Below are 22364 nucleotides of genomic sequence, written 5' to 3'. Positions count from 1 at the left end.
TTTTCAGTGAGAAGCTCAATGAAGCAAAGAAGAAGTACTCATCTTATGACCTAGAGTTGTATGCATTAGTGTAGTCTCTAAAGAAATGGAGGCATTACCTACTTCCAAAGGAATTTGTGGTGTTCACAGACAACCAGGCTTTGAGTTATATTAACACTCAAGAGAAGCTTAGCAATAAACATCTGAAATGGATGGAATACCTCCAATCCTTCACCTTCACCATTAAGCATAAGAAGGGGAAACTCAACAAGGTGGTAGACACTTTAAGCAGGAAGTTGTTGACAGTTCAAGAACTACAATTGCAGAGCATAGGAATAGAAGGTTTCAAGGACCTCTATGAAGGAGATGAAGACTTCTCATCATCTTACAAGGTTTGCAAGGAGTTTGAGAACCATTTCCATGGTGAGTATTCAGATTACACTCTCCAAAATGGTCTCTTGTTCAAAGGTAATCAGTTGTGTGTACCAAGAGGATCCATGAGGGAAAACCTCATCCAAGAGAAACACAATGGTAGTTTAAGTGGACACTTTGGAGTCAACAAAACCTTGGATTTAGTACAGAGGTACTACTATTGGCCCAAGTTGCCAAGAGATGTGAAAAGGTATGTAGAACAATGTGGTGTGTGTCAAAGAGCAAAGGAGGATGAAGCAATGCTGGTCTCTATCAACCATTGTCGGTCCCAAATAGGCCTTGGGAATGTATAAGCATGGAATTTGTAGTAGGACTTCCCAAGACAAAGACAGGTATGGACATCATCTATGTGGTAGTAGATAGATTTTCCAAGATGGGCCATTTCATTCCATGTAAAACTACACATGATGCTAGCTATGTTGCACATCTCTTCTTTAAGGAGATTGTGAGGATTCATGGAGTCCCTTTAAGCATTGTTTCCGATAGGGACAGCAAGTTCATGGGCCATTTTTGGCAAACATTATGGAGGAGACTTGGAACTAACTTGTCATTTAGCTCAGCTTACCATCCACAAACTGATGGTCAAACTGAAGTCATCAATAGGGTGTTAGGCAACTTGTTGAGGTGTTTAACTAAGGAGTATGGGTAGACATGGGACCTAATCATTCCTCAAGTAGAGTATGCATATAATGACAGTGTAAATAGGACCACTAGAAGAAGTCCTTTTGAGGTTGTCTATGGTAGACATCCAAGAGGAGTGTGTGAACTCAGGGAACTTGGTTCCATGGAGATGAAGAGTGGCCAAGCAGAGGACTTCACTCAAACCATCAAGGAAGTCCAAGAGCAGGTCAAGAAAGCCATCCTTGAATCCACTAAAAAACTGAAGGCCAAAATGGATGAGAAGAGGAGAGAGGTTCAGTTCAAGGTGGGTGACTTTGTGATGGTCCATTTGAGAAAAGCAAGAATGCAAAGTGGCAAGCCTACTAAACTGCAAATGAAGAGGGTAGGACCTTGTAGAATTCTGGCAAAATATGGTGAGAACACTTATAAGGTTGAACTTCCTTTAGACTTAGCCATTTCACTAGTCTTCAATGTTGCTGATCTGATCATGTACAAGGGTGAGATAGAAGGGTAGACTAAGAACCAAGCCAAGGTACTACAAGATTTGGATGTGAATGCCTTACCTCAAGTGAAGCAGCCTATAGCAGAGGAGATCTTGGAGTCAAGGGTGAAGAATTCTACTAGACACCATGTCTAAATGGAACACTTAGTGAAGTGGGCAGATCAACCTATGTCTGAAGCTACTTGGGTGGAGGAGAGCAAGTTCAAGAAGCTTGGCATTGATCCGGCTCTTCTCACTCCCCAAATTCCTTAGCTTGTTGCAGAGGGGTAGTATGGTATAGGAGCACCCTTCAAAGGGCTCCCACCATTTGTTTTTGATTGTGTTCTTGCTTCTTTATGAATCCATTATATATAAAATAAAGAGCCATGTGCTCATTGGTCCTAGTTAGGGTCCTAGTTGAGGTCTTAGGGTCATAAGTCAAGATTGAGATTTTCTTGAAAATAGAGGGTATGTGTGTCTTTGAGGTGTTTAGGGGTCCTTCATAGCATGATGGTGTCCTTAGGTTATCCAAATATGGGTCTAGGAGTCAGGAAAAGCAACATTGAGAAAGTTGCTCAAAAGTTACAAAAGTTGCATGAAACCTTTTAAAAGTTGTCAAGCAACTTTTTCCACCTAGAGGTCAAAATTCTTAGGTTAGCATGGACATCCCTAATATGGGCACACAGACTGAGGCAAAGGTGCTATAAGTAATTGCAAACCCTAAGTTAATGGGTTGGATGTCAGATGTTGTATGGCCTAAGCAAAGTGACTTGACTGTGACTGCAATTTTATTGCCAATCGGCACAAAAGGAGTAAAGGAAGATTGTTAATGGATTGATTTTTATGCAAAACTATGTGGAGTGTCTTGTATGGTGTATCTAGTTTCATTGTGAGCAATTATATTAGGTTTTGTTTTGCAGGTTGTGTGTGTGTTTGTAAATAGTTAGTAAACTTGCTTCTCACTGTCCAGTTTTGGACTAGTTTCTGTCAATGGGCTCATAACTCCATTCCCATTATGGAATCACCATGAAACCATGGGGAATGAGAGTACAGACCCTATACTATACTTCAAAGAAAGAAGGGCCCTTGAAAATGCAAGGAGGCCATTTAAAGACCCACTCCTAGGCAAGACTGAACAGTGCCCGCCTAGGAAGGGTTAAGTTGCAGAGGTCTTGGAGAGTAAGGAAGGTCAAAGGAGGAGGCACCCTTTGGAGGAGTTGTAGAGGGATGAGTGAAGCACCATTGGTGTGAAGGAGGAGCTTCCACCAATCCAGAAAAGGTGGAAAGAGAACCTAACCTACACTGTGACCCTGGCAGGCCTAAAAACCCTCTTTAAAAACCCTTAAAAACCTTAAAATCCACCAAGGGTGATGTACAGATACTTGGAGACCTAAAACTAGGAAAATCCTTGAGCCCTTTCCAAATGAATAGCAGGTCTTTTAGGAAGTTTTACAAGCAAGTGCATTGTTTGCAAGAGGAAGCCCTAAAGGACCGGGTAGGAGGCCTAATTGGTCACAATCCTTGTAGCCCTATTTTGTAGGCAAAAGACAAAATTGTGAAATCGGTAAGGGGTAGGAAGCTTGAAACCTCTTGGGGGCACATGAATGGGTGGAAAAACCATGTATTAGACCTGACCTATCCTTGCTAAGACCTAGGAAGGTGTGGAGCAAGCCAAATCCTTATTAGCCTAAGTAAGGGTTCTTGAATCTCATGAGTAGGTGAGACCTTAGTAGTAGTTTTTCAACTTGTTGGTGGGTGGATTGCGCAAGGTCAGGGTATTCCACAAGCAGGGGAAGTTCTAGAGACCCTAGGGTGTGGTTAGAACACCCGATGATCCAAGGAAAGGATCCAAGAGCATAGACTAGACTAGTCTATCCCAAACCCCTTCCCATCACTAGTACAATTAACTTACCAAGTAAAATTGTCATTGGGTTTGATTATTATAATAACAAATAAACATCAGCTTGGATGTTATTTCATTGTGGCTCAAATGATGTAGAGCTCAAAAAGAAAATAAGTCATGTAGTGTAGAGTTTGATGACATTGTAGCTATTGAGGAGATGGAAGTCTAAGAATTGTTTATAATTATGCTTGGTATTAAAGTATCATTGGAGGTTACTGGATGCTGACAACCCTAATCCAAATTACTATTTTTGTTGAATCATCTTCTAATTAGCCTTTTGGAACTTGCTGGCTAAACTATGCTATAACAAGTAAAATAATACAATTGTAAATAAGTTAACCTTGAAAATGGTTGGGCATTTTTCAGCCTCAACTAGATGGTTCAAATCAATAGATAATGATAATTATCAAATCATATTGAACTGAGTTTGCTGATTTTAATTAGCACATATTAAACTCTTTCCAGAGTATAATGTATCTACTTTTCCACCAATTTATCCAAATGTATCATCTCTTACAATTTTCAGCTAAACATAAAATTCATTTCACCATTCAAAATATCCTCGGGAATGACATCAACATACGAAGATAGTTTGGCCTCCATGATGCAGTTTAGAAAAAAAACCCAATTATTGTTTCCCAAGCCCAAAGTAAAAATATATATAGACAAACCCCAACACTAACGCTTTAGACAGAAAAAAAAATTATTTTGTATAGTAGATGATAAATCTATAAAAATAACGCTTCACGTGAAAAAATGTAGTTCATGGTGTAAGAGGCAACATATTAAAGAAGCATTCCAGTTTATCCTCTCCAAAAGATGATAGGGACAATTCCCCTGTTCCATTAAAGGATTGTATTAGCAATGATAGAAACTTGCATTGTTAAGCTCATGTTGTGATTCTTCCATCATTTATTAGTCAAGTGCCTTGTTATGGATTTCTATCTATCTAAAAATAGGCAATTATTGTAAATTTCTAAAATTAGGTTAGAGCATAATTTCATTTGATCAACAATGGACACACTACTGATTTTTGTATTTTTCAAGGGAATTGTTTTACCATTTCCATTTGTTAAATGGAATTGGATTGAATTTGTGTTCTATATAGTTTTATCTTTTCAAATGGAGATTTCTATGTACTTTTCTCTCATCTGAAAAAATAAATAGAAGTTGCATTCCAAAGTCTGAATAATTATATAATTTAATGTTTGGGAACTTCAATCAAATTGAAATGTAAGGAAATGATTGAGACTTATATAGATTATTATCAGTTTATTTGAAAAAAAGAATGATTTTTCTTTGATTATTATTTACATATATTTGTTGTGTTGAAAGAGTATGTTTTTTCAGTGGTCAAGCGCTAAACTATGAAACTGTATTATTGGCAACTAATTGCCTATGTTAAGTCCTTCCTAATGATAGGAAAATCTATTGAACAATTACAAACAACCAAAGTTAGGTATCCAGTTTGGGAATATACTTGAATTGGAATGAATATCCTAATTGCAAAAATGAGAAATCATTTGTAGAAAACATAGTTCACAAATGGTTGTATCTGATAGATTTTCTTAGGAAAAGTTTGAGTTAAATCCAATTGGATTAAAATATGTCATTTGTTTATCATTGCAATTTATATGCTGAAGCAATGCTCTTGTTATGTTTGCAATATTTTCACAAACTAACTACTTGTATGCTTTTGGTTTGGGGCAGTTTCTAACACCGTTAATATCCTAAGATTAGTGAACAAATAGAATATACCTATAGCAACATCTGCCTGGGAGGTCTGTATGTCTTGATATTGTTGCCACTCACCCCTTGAGATTTCTAAACTATCATGCAAAGTCCAAGTTATTTACCAATATGTCATGCTTGGAGTCCTAGGCAACATTCTTATCTCCAATGTGTCATGCTTGAAGTCCTAGGCAACATTCTTATTTTCAGTGATCTTTAACTTTTCCTTAGGCCCCAAGTGCATGGCTAACAATCCTTCTCTCTTACAACTTCTAACCTTGTTTATATTTGTTTCCCGCTGATTATGAAGATATCTTTATATGAAGCCTATCATTAAAATATGTGCTAATATGTGTTGAGTACATTCTAAACTGCAAACTAGAGTGATCACTTTTTCATCATCTTTGGTCCATCAAATATTATCTTGGACTAGAATAATTTGTAAGTAATCAACTTTTATATATGTCATAACATTTAATCTACAATCTTCAACTAATTAGGTTTTTTGTGAAATTTCTGGAATCTTTTGTGTAATTTTGATAATGTCAAACATTTTGTGTTTTTCCTACAACATTGTCTTCAAACTTATCCCTTATGATTGTAGAGAGACCCACAATGTCAGACAATATAAAATTCATGAAATTGATTTCAGAATACACAGTAATATACTTTGAAAAGTCATTTTCTATATATTTCTTTTACTGAGTATCTTGTACATTGAGACTATATGCAATGTGTCATTCCTATCTACATCTCTTGCCCCCAAAAGACGTCCAAAATATATTACCCAAAATCTGGCTGATGCTAAAGTACTTTCCATCATAGGAAGCTCTGCAATCCAATAATCAACTTACAATCACAAACAACACCTTAACATAAACACTAGTCAAAAAATTATAAAACAAAATACGTAGTAATTGAGTACGCCACCCAATTGCTTCAGTCCTTAAATAACATTTTCAAATTGAGTACATCATCTATATTTTTGGTTTTAGAAATTCTATTAATTTTAGTGGATAGGCTCTGAGTTTCCGTGATCAGAGACATCAACAACAAGCTGGGTTATTCTTCTAAGGCTGTCAGAAACACAACAAAACAAATGCACAGTTGTTCTTGTACTCCTTGGCACAACTATTCTTGTACAAATGCACAGCTATTCTTGTACTCCGTGGCAGGAACTTCGCTGCTCTGCAGCCCTTGTTTCTTATAGCAAATAAGATCTTATAGACAACCATGATTTCCTTTAAAGATATAGTAAATCTATTATTAGATCTTAGATAATATACTGGGAGATACCTGGAGATAAAATTGCCCTAAATATTAAGCAAGCTAGCTAACGCATTATATAGTCACAATCATAACAACAAATGGGAAATTCAGCAAGAGTGCTGAGTGATGCATAAATTTGGGAATGCTAACCAATGGACCTCCTGCTTTGTTGGGAGAAGTGGTCGATAAGGGAATCGAATTGGTCGGACGAAGAGCCTCCATCCGCAATCGCCATCCGGGTTTGAGCTCTCAAATCCTGCGCCCTCTTCCGCATTTACATTCCCTCTTCACTCACCATCAATCGTTTCACTGCCACCTCGACCTCCTCCGCACTCACCATCTCGTACTCCTCTGTATTACTCCATTCCTTCACTTCCACACCTGTCTTCAACTCGCAAGCTAAAAGCTTAGCATTGGCGAACTGATCGGAGTGCAGAGGCCAGGCAACAATGGGAACTCCTGCACAGATGCTCTCCACCGTCGAATTCCACCCACAATGAGTTAAAAATCCTCCCGTAGACTTGTGGAACAGTATCTCAAGCTGAGGCACCCAGTTGGTCACAATAAAGCCGCGTCCTCGTATTCGATTCTCGTACCCTTCCGGCAGAAACTCACATATCCCATTCGAATCCACTTCAGCAGAAAAACGGGAGGTGTCGGAGGCCCTGAGTACCCACAGGAAAGGATGTCCACTGCGGTCCAATCCCAAGGCAATCTCCCGGATTTGTGCTGCGGGCAAAGAAGAAACGCTGCCAAAAGAGACGTACAAAACGGAAGCCGGAGAATGGCTGTCTAACCATCTCGTGCACTCACAATCCGTCCTCAATGGCTCCTCGCTCAACAATTGGTGGGGAAGGAGAGGACCCACTGTCCACACAGGATCGTCGCCAAAAACATTCCTCTCCTGGGCCAAGTCAATGAATGGAGCTTCAATCGCTCGGAAGGTGTTGATGATTGTTCCTTTAGCAGGCACTAGGAACGGTTCCACCCTGGCCACGAACCTCAAATGTTGTTCGGTTAGGGTTCGCAATAGCGGTACTTTAAGACTGGAGAACCTCAACCCTGCGAATTCAGTGCCGATCAATTTATGGTTAAACCAGAGCGCGGGATAAATGCCCACAGGCATGAATTTATAAGCTGGAATTTCATACTTGTCAGCCAATGGCTGAACCCAACCCATCTGTGGATCGTACACCATCACGACTTTCTTGGTATTGGAGGAACAGATTTTGCATAGTAAGCTGTCCATTTGAGGGCGTAGCAGGTCTCCGCAATCAAATAGAGAAGCCAGATGGATGGGAAACATATGTGTGCTTTCAGCGTTGGCCTCTCCATCTGGTAGTTCTGGCATGTGCAGTTCCTCAAAACGAATGTTGAACTTGTGAAGGTCGCAACCTTGAAAACGGTGGCGGACCTGATGAATATGGGTGGAGGTGGCTACGAACGATACGCTTAGTCCTCGTCCGGCTATGGCCGTGGAGAAATGAAGGAGCTGATTCATGTGACTCTGTGCAAGGATAGGCACCATCACAACATGGATTTCTGCACCACTTTCATCTGAATCCATTGGATACCAATTCATTTGCATTTGAATAAACGCTGCCCTCTTCCACCGAACTATATCAGTCTGAGAGTCCAGTAAGACTAGGGCGGTAGTGCCACAGTTCAATACTACAAAGCTTTTGAATTTGTAGGTTTTGTTCCAGACAAGCACTACCTACAAACACAAACAAGCAAGTTTTTGTGGTCATTAGATGCCGTGTGAATGGCAGAGGAGTCTTCATTAAGAAAATCATTAAAATATGAAAGTTTAAGGATGATAAAGATTGGCATGACAAAGATGACGAAGCATGTATTTTGCCTTAGCTTTTGTCATTTTAGTTCTTTCGATGTACCTTACCTGCTTTGTCATTTCAATCTTTATAATTCTTAAAAATAATATTATTAATATTTATTTTATTTTAGATTTTTTAATATTTAAACATTATTTGATATATGATAATTATTTTCACATTGTTAATTTCTTAGATGTCTATTCATTTGAGAATTTACAACAGTTTATAATTAAGGAGGTGTCCAATTGTTACTGCAGTTAGATTTGAGTTGCCAGCAACGGCGAAGAAATGGAGTTGCCACCTTTAAAATTTGCAGCCGGGACATTCTTTCATTTCATATTTGGAAACATATTTCTTTTTAAATCTCCCGTCATAGTTGTAGTTCTATGGGGCTAGTCTCGTTTCTTAATAAATAAAATTTATGTTACCTCTAGAGTTCTATGGGGCTAGTCTCGTTCTTTAATAAACAAAATTTTAGTTGTTTTGCATGAAAGCTTTAAAACTCTGTAAACTAATAGTATTTTTGATAGAGACCAGAGGTTGTGCATTGAGACACCATTATATTGGAACGGCAGCAAGTTCTATATCACCTCTTCTTATTCTTATTGCTAGTCTGCATTTTTTTTTGGAAACATGCAAGATTTTAATGACACAAAATCAGGAACTTTCATTAAAAACATTCTTGATTGGATTTGTTCTATAATGGTTGCAGTCCAAAATATTCAGGAAAGAGAGAAAAATGACCTTAATTCAGAAACTTACAAAAAATAAACTTCCATCTACCATTCACAACTTCTGACATTGCGAGAAAATTTTGGTGATTTAAATAGTAAGACATTAAATATTGAATGATTGGTAATTTGGTACGTAACAACAGGATCGCACATCACTTTGGTAATTTACCTTTTACCAATGTGGAATTTAGAAACTTACAAAAGAATACTTTCAAATGCATTACTTTCCTTTTTCATAAAATTACACAGATTGGGTGCCACTCTAGTGTAATTAAGGAACTGTCCAATTGTTGGTGCTCTTAAATTTGAGTTGCCAGCAATGGCGAAGAAATGGAGTTGCCACTTTGAAAGTTTATTTTAAAATTTGCAACCGCGACATTCTTTTATCTCATATTTGGAAAAGTATTTATTTTAGGGAATCAGCTTGCGATTCCCACTACAATTCTATGGGGCTAATCTCACCCATTAGCATAGAATTAGGAGCTAGAATAAGCATATAGATCGAGACCCGGCTTATTGAGAGGGTTGCTCTTCTTTCTTCATATTCTTTTATTTTATTTTGTATACCATAAGTTATATTTTTTTATTAAAATTATTTATTTATAGCATTTTTTTAATTTATTTTATATATCATAAATGATTGTATATTATCTTTTATATATAAACATATAATATAATATTAATATAATGTACAAAATATATTTTATTATTTATTTATTATTTATATAATATTGTATTATATTATAAATAAATATTATAAACTATTTTTATTTTGTTATTGTTTAATTTTTATTTTTTTTTAAATAACATAAATAAAATAATTCTTAATATAAATTCAAATGAAAAACAAATGAAAACAAAATTAAATATTGAGATAAGTCTAAATGAAAATAAAATAACTCTTATGTAACAAGGGAACGAAGAAGAGGGGAGAGAGAGATGTTCAGAAGGGGGTAGTAAAAGGGATGTGGAGAAATAGAGATAGAAAGAGGGAGATGATGAGAAAGGAGGTGATGGAGAGATAGAAAGGTAAAGATAAAGGAGGTGATATATAGAGAGTAGAGATAAGTACATATATACATAGAGAGAGGGAGAGAGAAAGAGAGATAAGGGAGGAATGGAGTGAATGGAGTGAATAAGAGATATATGTAGATAATGAGACAAATAGAGAGGGAGATGAGGGATTTGAAGAAAAAGATAGGAGAAATGGTTAGAAATAAAGATAGAGAGGGAGAGAAATGGAGAGGGGATGATATGTAACCAATGGCTTGAGGGGGAGAGAGAGCGGGGGGGGAGATAGAGAGATAAAGATAGGGATGGGGAAATAATGAGTGTGTGTGGTGGAGAGAGAGAGGGGGGGGAAATATATAAATAGATCTAGAGAGGGGATAGAGACAAAGTAGAGAAATAAATGAAAATAAAATTTTTAAATATTACTATTCTACGACTGTATTAAATTTTTAATAAGACAAATGATTGTGAATTAAATTATCCTAATAACTTCTAGTTATTATTTGTTATTTTGAAAACATAAATAATTAAAATAGATATCAAACTTAAATTTAAATAAAGAATTAAAATAGAGTAAACTAAATGCAAAGTTAAAATATATCAAAATATAAATATTAGTAAAATAATAATTAAAAATATCAATAATCAATAATAAACTTGCCAAGTTAAATAAATAAATAAAATTATAAAACTCATTTTTTAGTATGTTGACTATGAGTGAGAAAGATATTTAGATATATAGAGAGAGCATGGGTAGGGGAGAGAAATAGAGAGGAAATAGAGAGGATAGTTGTGGAGTAGAGAAATATAATCTAAAATAATGAAATAAATTTAAAAATTAATTCTAAAATTAAAGAAAAACAAATTAAATGCATAGTCTAAGTATATCAAAATTTAAATATTAATAATAAATAATAAACATATTAACTAAATAGAAAGTAAAACTATTTTTGAAGTGTGAGTAGAATGAAATTTGTATTAATATCAATACACCCTTTCATTCTATATGACAAATGTAATAAAATGAAAGATGTGGAGTTCAAATTCCAGTCACAAATAAAGGTCAACCGAAATAAAAATTTCCTACAAAACGGGTGTAGTGCAACAAAAAAAAAAATCAATTTGATCGTCTTGCATCTTTTTTAGTGTAGTTGAACTGTTGATTTAATAAATTAGCTTTCTCAATTTCAAATATGGAATGCCTTCCTTACAAAAGAAAAAATGATAATTTTATAATTATTTAAAATAAAAACAAAAATAAAAATTATAGAATTTTGGTGAGAAATTTTAATTCTATGATTTAATGGGATAAATTTATAAAAAAAACTTGAATTGATTGGATGCAATACTATCCTCCAAGAATAATAAATTAATCATAGTAAATAATATAATTTTTGTAGATAAATGGGATAATTTTTTAACAAATGAAATAATTTTAGGCAGAAAAATAGTTATTCATGTTACATTAATCTTAATAATATTATTAAAAATGAAAAGAAACATAATTAAAATATATTATATTATAAATTATAATTATATCAATAGAATTATTATAATAAAGATATATAAATATAATTATTATTATTATTATTAATATTTATTTTAAATTATTCTAGGCTACAAATTCAAAAAAAATTAAATAAAAAAATGAAGCAAACACTATGAGTAAAATAAAACAATCATTAAATAATTCATAAATAAAATAGAACGATTGCAGCATAAATTAAAAAACTTAAGATTTTTTAGATTTATTTAATATATTGATAATAATCATGGGGTAAATGCACAAGGTTGGGTCCCAATCCCGAAGAAGTTTGCAGGTTGGGAAAAGAGCCTGCTAGAAACGGGTGCCCGATTTTTACAAATCCCCCACCCGTTTCGCTTCGGGTACCCTAGGCATTCAAAAACGGGCGCACGTTTTTCAGAAACGTGCGCTCGTTTTGGTTCGGGTGCTCGAAGCTAAATGGGCACTCGTTTCTTGAATGTATTTTTTTTTTTTAAACCATTTCCTATCATTTTCACTGTTTCAAAAACAGGTAAACATTTTAGAGGAGCATGGGTACCCATTTTTTTCATCCCAGTTAACCCCCCAGACCATTTTTTACCTCCTTCCAGATATGTAGTTTTGTTTTTTATATTCTTTTTTATTTATTTTTATTATTTTTCATTAAAAAATGTTAATTTATTGTTATTATTTTTCATAAAAAAATGTTAATTTATTGTTATTTTTTAATTTTAGTGTTTTAAAGTTTGAAAAATGTTTTTTATTTTATTTAATTTCATGCTTAAAATAGTTTTTAGTTTCAAAATATTGCAAAAAACATGAAAAGTTAAAAATAGTAAAACTTAAAACTGTAGGAAAAAATCAAAAGCGTAAATGAACAATAAACATTAGACACAAAAAATAGACAATAAACCCTGGACAGAAAAATGAACAATAAACCCTAGATAGAAAATAAATGAACAATAAATCCTAGAAAATAAATGAACAACAAACCCTAAAAAATTAACAAACAACAAACCCCCCTTCTCTCTCACACACACATACATGTTACCCTTTCTGTCATTACGCTCTCTCTCTCTCAATCTCTCATTACCCCCTCTCTCACACACACACACATTACCCCCTCTCTCTCCCTTTCTCTCTCACACACACATTACCCCCCTCTCTCTCACACACAAATGTTACCCTCTCTCTCTCTTTCATTACCCTATCTCTATCATTACCTACTCTCTATCTCTCATTATCTATTCTCTCTCTAACTTGCATCTCAAATTACCTACTCTCCCTCTCTCTCTCTCTATTTTAATTGTGCGTAAAAGTTTGAATGTTTAAATTTATATTTCTAAATTTTATATTTAATTATAGGATTCTTTTGTAAAAGTTAGATGTTTAATTCATGTTTAAATTTAACTTTAAAATGATAATGAATATGAATGTTCTTTTTTGTGTGTGTGAAAAATAGGGTTCTTAAATTTGATAATACTCTAACTATCACTATTAATCCTCACTACTTCCTAGCTTAGCCCAATCTCTAAAGATATATTGTATATTTACAAACATGATAACATGCCATATACTTTGACCTAAAAGTGGAAAGAGAAACCACAACTTGTCACCTACTCATCCAACTAATTGCACCACCACACAAACTAAATACATAGTCAATGTTAGACTTCCTAATGTCAACATCCCACATCCAATTTGAGCTGACAAGTCCCTATATTTTTATTAACATGTGGAACAATCCTACTACTAAACTTTCTTCTTTCCAAACTTTGTGCTTTGAAAACATGGTTGTTGAAAGCATTTTTTCTAAAGATCCTTGATAACAAATAGAGAAATCCAAAATACCGTAAAGATATCTAAAAAATCTCTTGAATGCAACCTTGTGATTCTTTTTAAGATTAGCCATAAACCAACTCAAAACCCCCATTGTTTGGTAATTTATTGTCTAGTCTAGGACATAGCATACATGAGGCTCCCAATCACACTATCACAAAGCACATGACTCATGTCCTCCGCATCTTTAATTGCAGACAAATATTGCTGAAATAATTCATGTTTTTTTCATAATTATAGGTGTAGCAAAATGTTGTTTCTAGTTAGTTTATATTTTTCCCATATTTATAGGTGTAGAAATATCTCTAAGTATATCTCAAATTAAAATAGAAACAATTTTTTTCATATATACAATTATCACAAAAGTGAAAATAAAAATAATTAGTCGATCCCTCAACAAGATTTTTATTTTTCAAATATCTAAGTTCTTTTTCACTAATGTTGCTCATGTGTTCATGCTCCACCATAGTATATTTATTTAAAACCTTATGGAACTCTTAGATTTAAGGGTGAGTCATTGAGATGCTAGATATTAAATTCCAACCTAGAGGTAGTATGTCCATAAAGTCCAATGGCTACCAAAGTGATAGATTTCCACTAAATGTTAGCTCTTACTGAAGTAACATTAAGTGTTGTTAAAGTGTCATAAAAAGTTGTCAAAGTTTCAACTTGTCATCAAAGTGACATTATTGGTGAAGTATCCCAATTGTTTCTAAAATGACATTATTATATTAAATTTCAACTACTCCTAAAGTCCACCTTCTACCAATGTCGCAATGTGCATCTAAAGATGTTTTTGAACTTAAGAAATATTACACTAAATGTAAAATTATGCCTCAATGAGAAATAGAATGTCATGTGGAAAGAATCCCTATATTTAATCATCCATGTATCCTCACATATATGCATTCCAAATATATAACAATTATATCACTATTGTCATCCTAATAATTTATTGAATCTAAATCATCATTTAATTCATTCTTGTAATATTTTTCTTGCATTCATTTTTACGTGGATTTTCTTGACATAATTATAAATCTTAACATAGGATTTATTGAGAGACTTAGATCTCACTTTAGATTTGGTCATTTGGCAAGAATAAAACTAAGAATAAGAATAAGAAACATTAAACAAATAACCAATAGAAAAGATTAAAGAAAAAAAGATAGCATGAACAACCCAAGACTTTAACCATAGCAAAGAGCACCCAGTCATTAAATTTTAGATAATCCATAATATGCAACACTGAGACAATAAGCATCATCATCTATCAAAAACATTATAAACACCAAACCTATGAAATTAAAATTAACACAATATGTATTGGCTCCACCTAGTCTTCCATCCCATACAATTAAATTCATTTTGATATTTCCCATTCATGCATTGATTGCATGTAGTAGGAGCTCATTTTTTAAATAAGGGCAAGTGTTCTTACAAACTAACTCTTGAATAAATATTTTTTATGGGATATCACTAAGTTCTTTACCACTACTCCTAAATCATATGAAAATTGTACTAAATTTCCAAATTTATAATAATGAAATAATTTTATCACACATCTCACTCTCTCTACATATCTATATCTCTCAATATCCCCCTCTCTACCTCCATTCTTCCCCCAAATTATATCTCTATACCTCCCCTCCCTCCAAATCTCTTTATCTCTCTCCCTACCTCTCCCTCCCTTCCTTCTCCCCTTTATACTCATTTCTTCACCTTACTCTATCAAACTCTCTCTCTCTCTCTCTCTCTCTCTCTCTCTCTCTCTCTATCTCTCTCTCTCTCTCTCTCTCTCTCTCTCTCTCTCTCTCTCTCTCTCTCTCTCTCTCTCTCTCTCTCTCTCTCTCTCTCTCTCTCTCTCTCTCTCTCTCTCTCTCTTTCCATCCATTCATTCCTCTCTATCTCTATATCCCTTTGTAGCTCTCTACCTGTCTAAATCTCTCTACCTAACTCTCATTACCTACCTATCCCTCTATCTCTACCTAAATCTCACAATGGCATGATTATATATATATATATATATATATATATATATATATTGTATGTATTTCTTGTTATCTCAAATGAATGGCTAGATATCACAACCCTCCTCTTCAAGTAATATAATTGTGTGCACCCCAACACAACAAAGGTATCTTGTTGTCAATATTAATCAAGACTTATTCCATGTCTTCCATGTCTTCTATGTCTGTGTTCTTTGAAATGAGGTCTCACAAAATTCTAAGTGATTTCTAGGATTTTCTCTTCTTAGGCAACTTCAACCAATGTTTAGAAATATAAGAAAGGTAGGCATATTTACTATCTCGAAAAATTTATCCCTACACACACACATTCATCCCTTATATATATACAAATAAAAAAAAATTATTTTGGTAGGTAATAGGCCGAAGCCGCAATAATTTGAATTATTATTATTATGTTTGATTAGATTGACCCTAGACCTTCCCCATTTTTATGGAAGGCCAAGAGTCATAGCTTAGAATTCCATTTTAGATGTCCCTATTGGGAATTGAACTTGGATCTCCACAGTGAGAACCCAATGTTTTAACTAGTTAAGCTCAACCCCTTGGGCTATATATATACATATTAATCCACACACACACACACACACACACACACACATATATATATTAAAGAGTGATAATAGGGGATGACCTTCCATCTTAGCTACTAGTTGATTAATGGTTCTAACTTCTCTAGCATTAGGGATTGTAATTTTGCATGCATGTAAGGACTAAGCATGTACATTCAATAAGAGTTGGGATACCACCTACATGATCTAGGCCATTTAAAAAAAATTCTTATACCATTCAAGTCATAGTGTTTTGCTATATTTGTACTTTGAATTATTCTAAAAAAATTCTATCTCTAACTAGCGCTTGTCCAAACAAAATCTCTTTAATGTATATTGACTACACTGAATTAGTTAACCTATGAAATCAAGTCATTTTTTCCCCATAGCCTCCTCCTCCCACCCACTTCTATGGAATAAATATTCTATTTAAGCAATCTGAGTATGATAGAATAAGAAAACATTGCTAAAGAGTAGCCCTAAATTCTTGCTTGGAACCCACTTGAGTAAGTAGGTGAATTCGAGAAACATGTACAAGCTTAGTTCATGATTTTTAAGACATGTTTTTCTTTTCCTTTTATGTTATCTCAAATGAATGGTTTAATTTGACAATATTTTTCTTTACGTAGTAAAGGCATCACACAAAAAGGCATACTCCTCATTTTATGTTGAAATAGTGTTGTGATATAGCATTTCATTAGATATATGAAGTTGTAGGTTGAGTTACACATTATGTTATTTAACTTACACAAGCTTAGTTAATGATTTCTAAGATTTTTTTTCTTAGTTGATATTATTTCAAATCAAGGATCGAACATTGCAACCTTCCTTTTTAGATGACAAAGAACAAAAAAAAGTGATTTTATTAAGAATGAAAGAAAGAAAATCATTTTCTTTTACAATATAAATATTTTAGGATGTGAGTTGATTATGGCAGCAACGATATGGACACCTTAATATTTTTTTAAGTATTTGTATTGCTACTAAATTCAATGTTTGCACTTGTGCAACCCTTTTTATAGAAGAAAACTCCAACTTAGGAACAGTTGGGCCCATGGGCCAATGTTAAAGAAATAGGAGAAAAATGATATACCTTTTAGTGAGGACTCCTTAGAGCTCATTGTACCACATATCTTGTTCAGGAAGACTCTTTACATGGGAATGAGTTTTCTATTTATCCATTTTTTCACCCTTATTGGTATCATGTTGTGATTTTACCTTGCTAGGAGGAGACTAATGTGTCTACAATATATCCTCTCCTCTCTTAAGTTGTTATTCCACCTATTGGACAGCACCTTAGTTGTTACATCCTTATTCTATTCATCCTTCCAAACCTATGAGATTGTTGAAGCTAAAGAGGTAGGTGCCTTCGGTGGTTAGCTACTAGGGATGGGAAGGAGTTCTTTCAAAAGAAGGAGATGATAGAAATTTTGACATCTTATTTGACTTATATGCAGTGATGGAGAATGGATGATCACTTTAAGCTAACTAAGGTGGATCTTTTTTTGAGATAGTGCTCCAAATACTGCCCTTACCCCATCTTTAATAGTCACTTTCATCATATGAGACTTCTTAAGGGCTCCATATATCTTAAATATGATATATGATAGGCATAGTTTTCTTCATTTAGACCTCTTCTAAGTTGTAGGAGGATGACTCTTCTGTGATATCTTCCTATAATATAGAATTTATTCAAACTCTTCATACAATAACTCTTTGTAGGTGAATATAACCCACGTTCGAACTTAATCTCAATATAATGGAGATTGGTCCAATCAATACTATATATAAAATTTTCATCATAGAATATTAATATGAATTTATGAAAGAAAGTGTTAAACATAGTATTCATGAGCTTTAAAAGTAGGATGTTGGTTAATCCAAAGGACATAACAAAAAATTCATAATGTCCATGAGTCCTCAAGGTATTTTTTTGACCAAATCTCCTCTCTAGATTTTCAATGGTCATTTTTCTTATGACTATTTTCTCGCCCTCCTAGAAGAGCAAGATAATGGCATTCATGTCTTTCAACACAAATAATTTTTTTCTTACTTCCATCTCTAGTATGTAGTTTTAAAATACCCTATGGTTTCATCACCAATCATTCCTTCTAAAGCCTTTCTATCTAGATTATTTGGTTGGAATTTATGGATAGATCATGGGCAAATATCTAAGTTTTTGGCATACCCTTTAATTTTAAACCTCTTCTATAACTATCTAGCAATATTTTTTAGTTAAAATTGAGTTAAGGCTCCACTTTTAGGTTTTCAAGACTCTTTCCCTTGCTAATAAGTTTTATATTTGTTCAAAAGTGTTTGCCACCACTCATTAATTTTTCAAGATAGAGTAACTACTTAAAGATTGTCTAAAGTTATATTTGAATCAAGGAAAGGGGTTTCATTGAGTTTCTCAGGTATTATGTTTCATGAACCTATTGATCTTGGCCTTAATAGTATTCACATAGTAGGCCTTGCATCATGTGCTAAGAGGATAATTAGAGAAATAGATCTTAATGAAGCCTAAAAAAAATCTTTTCTACCACTATATTACTTCTATAACTTTTGTGGTTTACCATAAGATCATAATCCACTAATTGAGGACTAAATGTAGTGTCATAAATGGTACTCCTTTAATTAGGGTGTCCAATTTCACACTCTCCTAACACTCATATTAGTATCTCTCATTCTTCTATGCATTATAGGTCCTTTTGTTATATTAAATAAATTTTTTTATTAATATTATGAATCCTCTCTCAATTCAAATTTCAATAAATATTACATGGGCCCTTATATAAAAGGTGTGTTGTTTAATTCTTTCATTCCCTCATTTCTCACCTAGTTAAACCCTATTTTAACATGTATGGCCTTATGTATTTTATCGTGACCTCAAAACTCAATTTATATTTCATCCTAGCCTCTCATCAATATTTTGAACCTTGAGATTAAATTTGAGCCCTTATTAGATTGTGAAAGGTGCCCTAGGCACTCCACTCTTGGGAGAAATGTATCTTGGGTATCCCACTCCTTGATGTTTTGGATCAAATTTAAACCACTCAATGGTTAGCTTTGTTAAGCGCAAATTATATATTCATGTCAGCCTACTCCGATTTTTGCACCCTAAAATGATTGATGAGGTATATAAGAAATCTCTTTCAATTAATTTTCATCATCTTATCTCATGTTAGCATTATCATCAAATTTAAAAGAAATTATTCTTGCTTAAGATAAAAATTGATTCAAGGAGCAGCAAGCTACTTCAAGGCATCTTCAAGCATTAATTTTGTGATTTCATGATGTTTAATCATGTTATTGCATCAACACATGGTGAAATTATCCTAAGAGTATTGCATCACCTATTGGAGGTATAATTACTTACATTCACATTCTACCTTTAGTTATAGCCTCTGGTACCTAATAACACGCTTGCAATTCAAGTTAAATTAATTGAATTTCAAGGTTAATTCTAAAATATGGGTTTTACATAAGCAAAACCCTTTCTACCCAACATTGTCCCTCTTTTCTATGTATAGGAATAGGTGACAAACTCACAAAATTAGGTATGAAATAAGAAAGTAGAGATCTACAATTTATAATTCATTAGAGTCAAAACTATTGGGAGAAAGGTATTTCAAGCACCTCACTCCTGGAAGTAGGGTGTACCAGACACCTCAATCCCTCCACTTTTTCCTGAAATTCAAACTATAGGTTACTTATAGTCTTCTCTGCGAGATCTTATTTTGGAATTGGTCTATCAATTATTGAAATTTTCCCATGCATTGTTGAACAATATCATTTTAACCTATTTGGACTTATTTCTTGCATTCTTCATTTTTAATTATATAATCATATTCCCCCACAATGAAGGATCATTGCATCCACTTAGTGCTTGAGCCTTCTTAAGCCTAGTGGGTCATCTTCCTTCCAATTTAAGGTAGGGCATTGGAATAGATTCCTTGTTTGCAGGCATAAACTTGTGAATTCTATTTCCTCAATATAACAACTTCTATCAACCATTTGATAACACTTTTAAAAATTGTTTCAATTATTTTAAAAGGATCCACATAACTCTATATTTTTTGTGTTATGTGTGTAGACACTAAAAATTGGCAAATGTTTGCATTATTTATTTTTAACCTAATCTCATGTATAGTCTTTACTATTCGTTGATCTTGTCTCGCTTCTCTCTTCCCATTTTATGCCACGTTGATATCATTTTCTCCACATTTCAAGTCTGGGATATCATGTTGTCCTAAAATCCATCCCATTAATGTCAATTTGTCCATATTTCAATCTCACAAAGTCAATTCATCCCAAAATTTGTCTTGATGCTCGGTCAATTTGCTCTTGTTTTGATCTTGTTATTTCATCTTTCTCATGTTTTGCCCACATCACATCATTTTCTCCCAATTTTGAGTTTATGACATCATTTTTTACATCTTCTCCTGCCCCATGGCATCGCATTGGTCCCATTTAAATCCTTTGACCCACTTTGACGTAGTTTACTCACTTTTACTTGGTTTGACCTAATTTTCCCATTTTGACCCAATTATTCTCATTTTCTTTTCATACCTTCCCAATTCTTCCCAATTTCACTCAATTTGACCTAATTAAGGTCTTTGGACATAAATTTGATTCATCTATCCTTTTAGGTTTAATTAATTAATTAATTAAACCCTATCTTACTAACAATTCTTCTAAAGTTAAATAAATAAATTTAATAATTTATTTATCTGTCACCATTGTTCATTAACTAAATAAATTTATTGTATTTATTAATTTATTGTATTTATTAATTTATTGTATTTATATTTTTCCAAAGTAAAGATAATTAATAAATGTATTTATTAATTTCTTTATTTTCTTTTTTGAGATGAGATATTTAATAAATTTTATTTATTAATTATCTCTATTTATCCTCTCATATGATGGTAATATCTTCTTTTTCTTGCTTTTTTTTTCTTCCTAATATCCTCTTAATTTTCTAATTTGGGGAAGTTGTATCTTTCCTGATTTAAAAAAAAGAATTCAATCTTTTTGGGAATATCTCATTTATTTTTATTTTAAATTAAAAAATGAGATATGAACATTTGAAAATCAGCTTTCTTCCTTTCTCTTCCACTTCATTTTCATCATCGTCATCCTTCCTCAAATGACAGTTTTTTCATGTGCTCAATCAAGTTCGTTCAATTAACCAAAAATTATTTTAATCCTAACTATCCACCGAGTCTTGAGTTTTCTATAAATTGGGACCTTGTTCTTCATTCAAAACATCTATTTTCTAGCATTATTACTTTGTCGAATCCATTTAGCAGTCTAACTTTCATGCATTGTTACTCTTTCAAGTTGCTTAGCCATCATCTAGTTTTAATATTTTCATAATGTTAAAATCATTTAATCTTAGAATCACATTTTTGAGTATACTTGATATTATCCTTTCTTTCATTCATATTTTCACCTACACAATGATAGTGACATCAAATTAGAGGAGAAACAAAGAATAATGGAGCCACATTGAAGGAATGGTGATATCAGTTACTTGGTTTTCATGTTATTTGCATTTTATTTCAATGTCTCTATTGGTTAGATTAGGATAATTTAGCATAATCGTGTAATTTTATGATTCGCTTTGATTATGCTTTTGTTTTCATGATTAACCCAATTTTCTTGATCTATATTTGGTGAAATCTACATAAATCTAGCATTCAATCTATGAGTTTATGATTGCATGTAGGTGTCCAAGGTATGATTTTCCATCCAGAACCAAGTGTCTCATCTTCCCTATTCCTAGAGACCAGGCGTGTACATTTTCCACCCAGTCTTGTGCAGTTGTCCCTAAAAAATACGCAATTGAGCCTCAAAACTATGTAGTTGTCCCATAGAATTGCATAGTTCGGCCTTATATCTATGCAATTGGCCCTACAAATTGCATAGTTGATTAGTTAGTTTGATTTGTATGAGTGATTTCTAACATGCGGGGTATCTTTGATGTCCAATGGTCTAATCATTTACATGCAAGGCTTTGGCTCGATCAGGAGGCCTAACAATCAAATTATCTTAATTAAAAGGCTTAAAATGAACCACAAGTTTCATATAGCTTTATTAGGTGGCTAATTTACCCTTTCATTTCAATTTACAACTTGCATATAACTTAATTAGGTGGTCAATTCACCCTTTTATTCTAGTTTGCAACTTGCATATAGCTTAATTAGGTGGTTAATTTACCCTTTTTTAATTCTACTTTACAACTTGAACATAGCTTAATTAGGTGGTTCATTTACCTTTCAATTCCAGTTTACAAATTTCACCTAGCTCAATTAGGAGATCAATTTACCCTTTCAATTTCAGTTACAACTGTACATAGCTTAACTAGGTAGGTTGAATGAATCACAAAGTTTAGATTTTGTCTCGCAAGGTTTTAAAAATCAATTTTCATTTAGTCTAATTAGG

General features: G+C 33.4%; 1 protein-coding gene across 1 annotated transcript in view; it reads right to left on the bottom strand.

Moving 5' to 3' along the window:
- Positions 1-6655: 6655 nt before the first annotated feature.
- The window catches only part of LOC131038118 (zeatin O-xylosyltransferase-like), a 144783-nt gene continuing 129074 nt past the window's right edge, over positions 6656-22364 (bottom strand). The window contains exon 4 of the mRNA XM_057970434.2: positions 6656-8133. Coding sequence (XP_057826417.2) covers positions 6691-8133 — 1443 coding nt within the window. The 3' untranslated portion in view covers positions 6656-6690. The remainder of the gene's footprint in view (positions 8134-22364) is intronic.

Source organism: Cryptomeria japonica, chromosome 11, assembly GCF_030272615.1.
Source record: "Cryptomeria japonica chromosome 11, Sugi_1.0, whole genome shotgun sequence".
Classification (NCBI taxonomy): Eukaryota; Viridiplantae; Streptophyta; class Pinopsida; order Cupressales; family Cupressaceae; genus Cryptomeria; species Cryptomeria japonica.
Note: the sequence above shows the minus strand (reverse complement) of the source record. Positions and strands in the feature narration are given on the sequence as shown.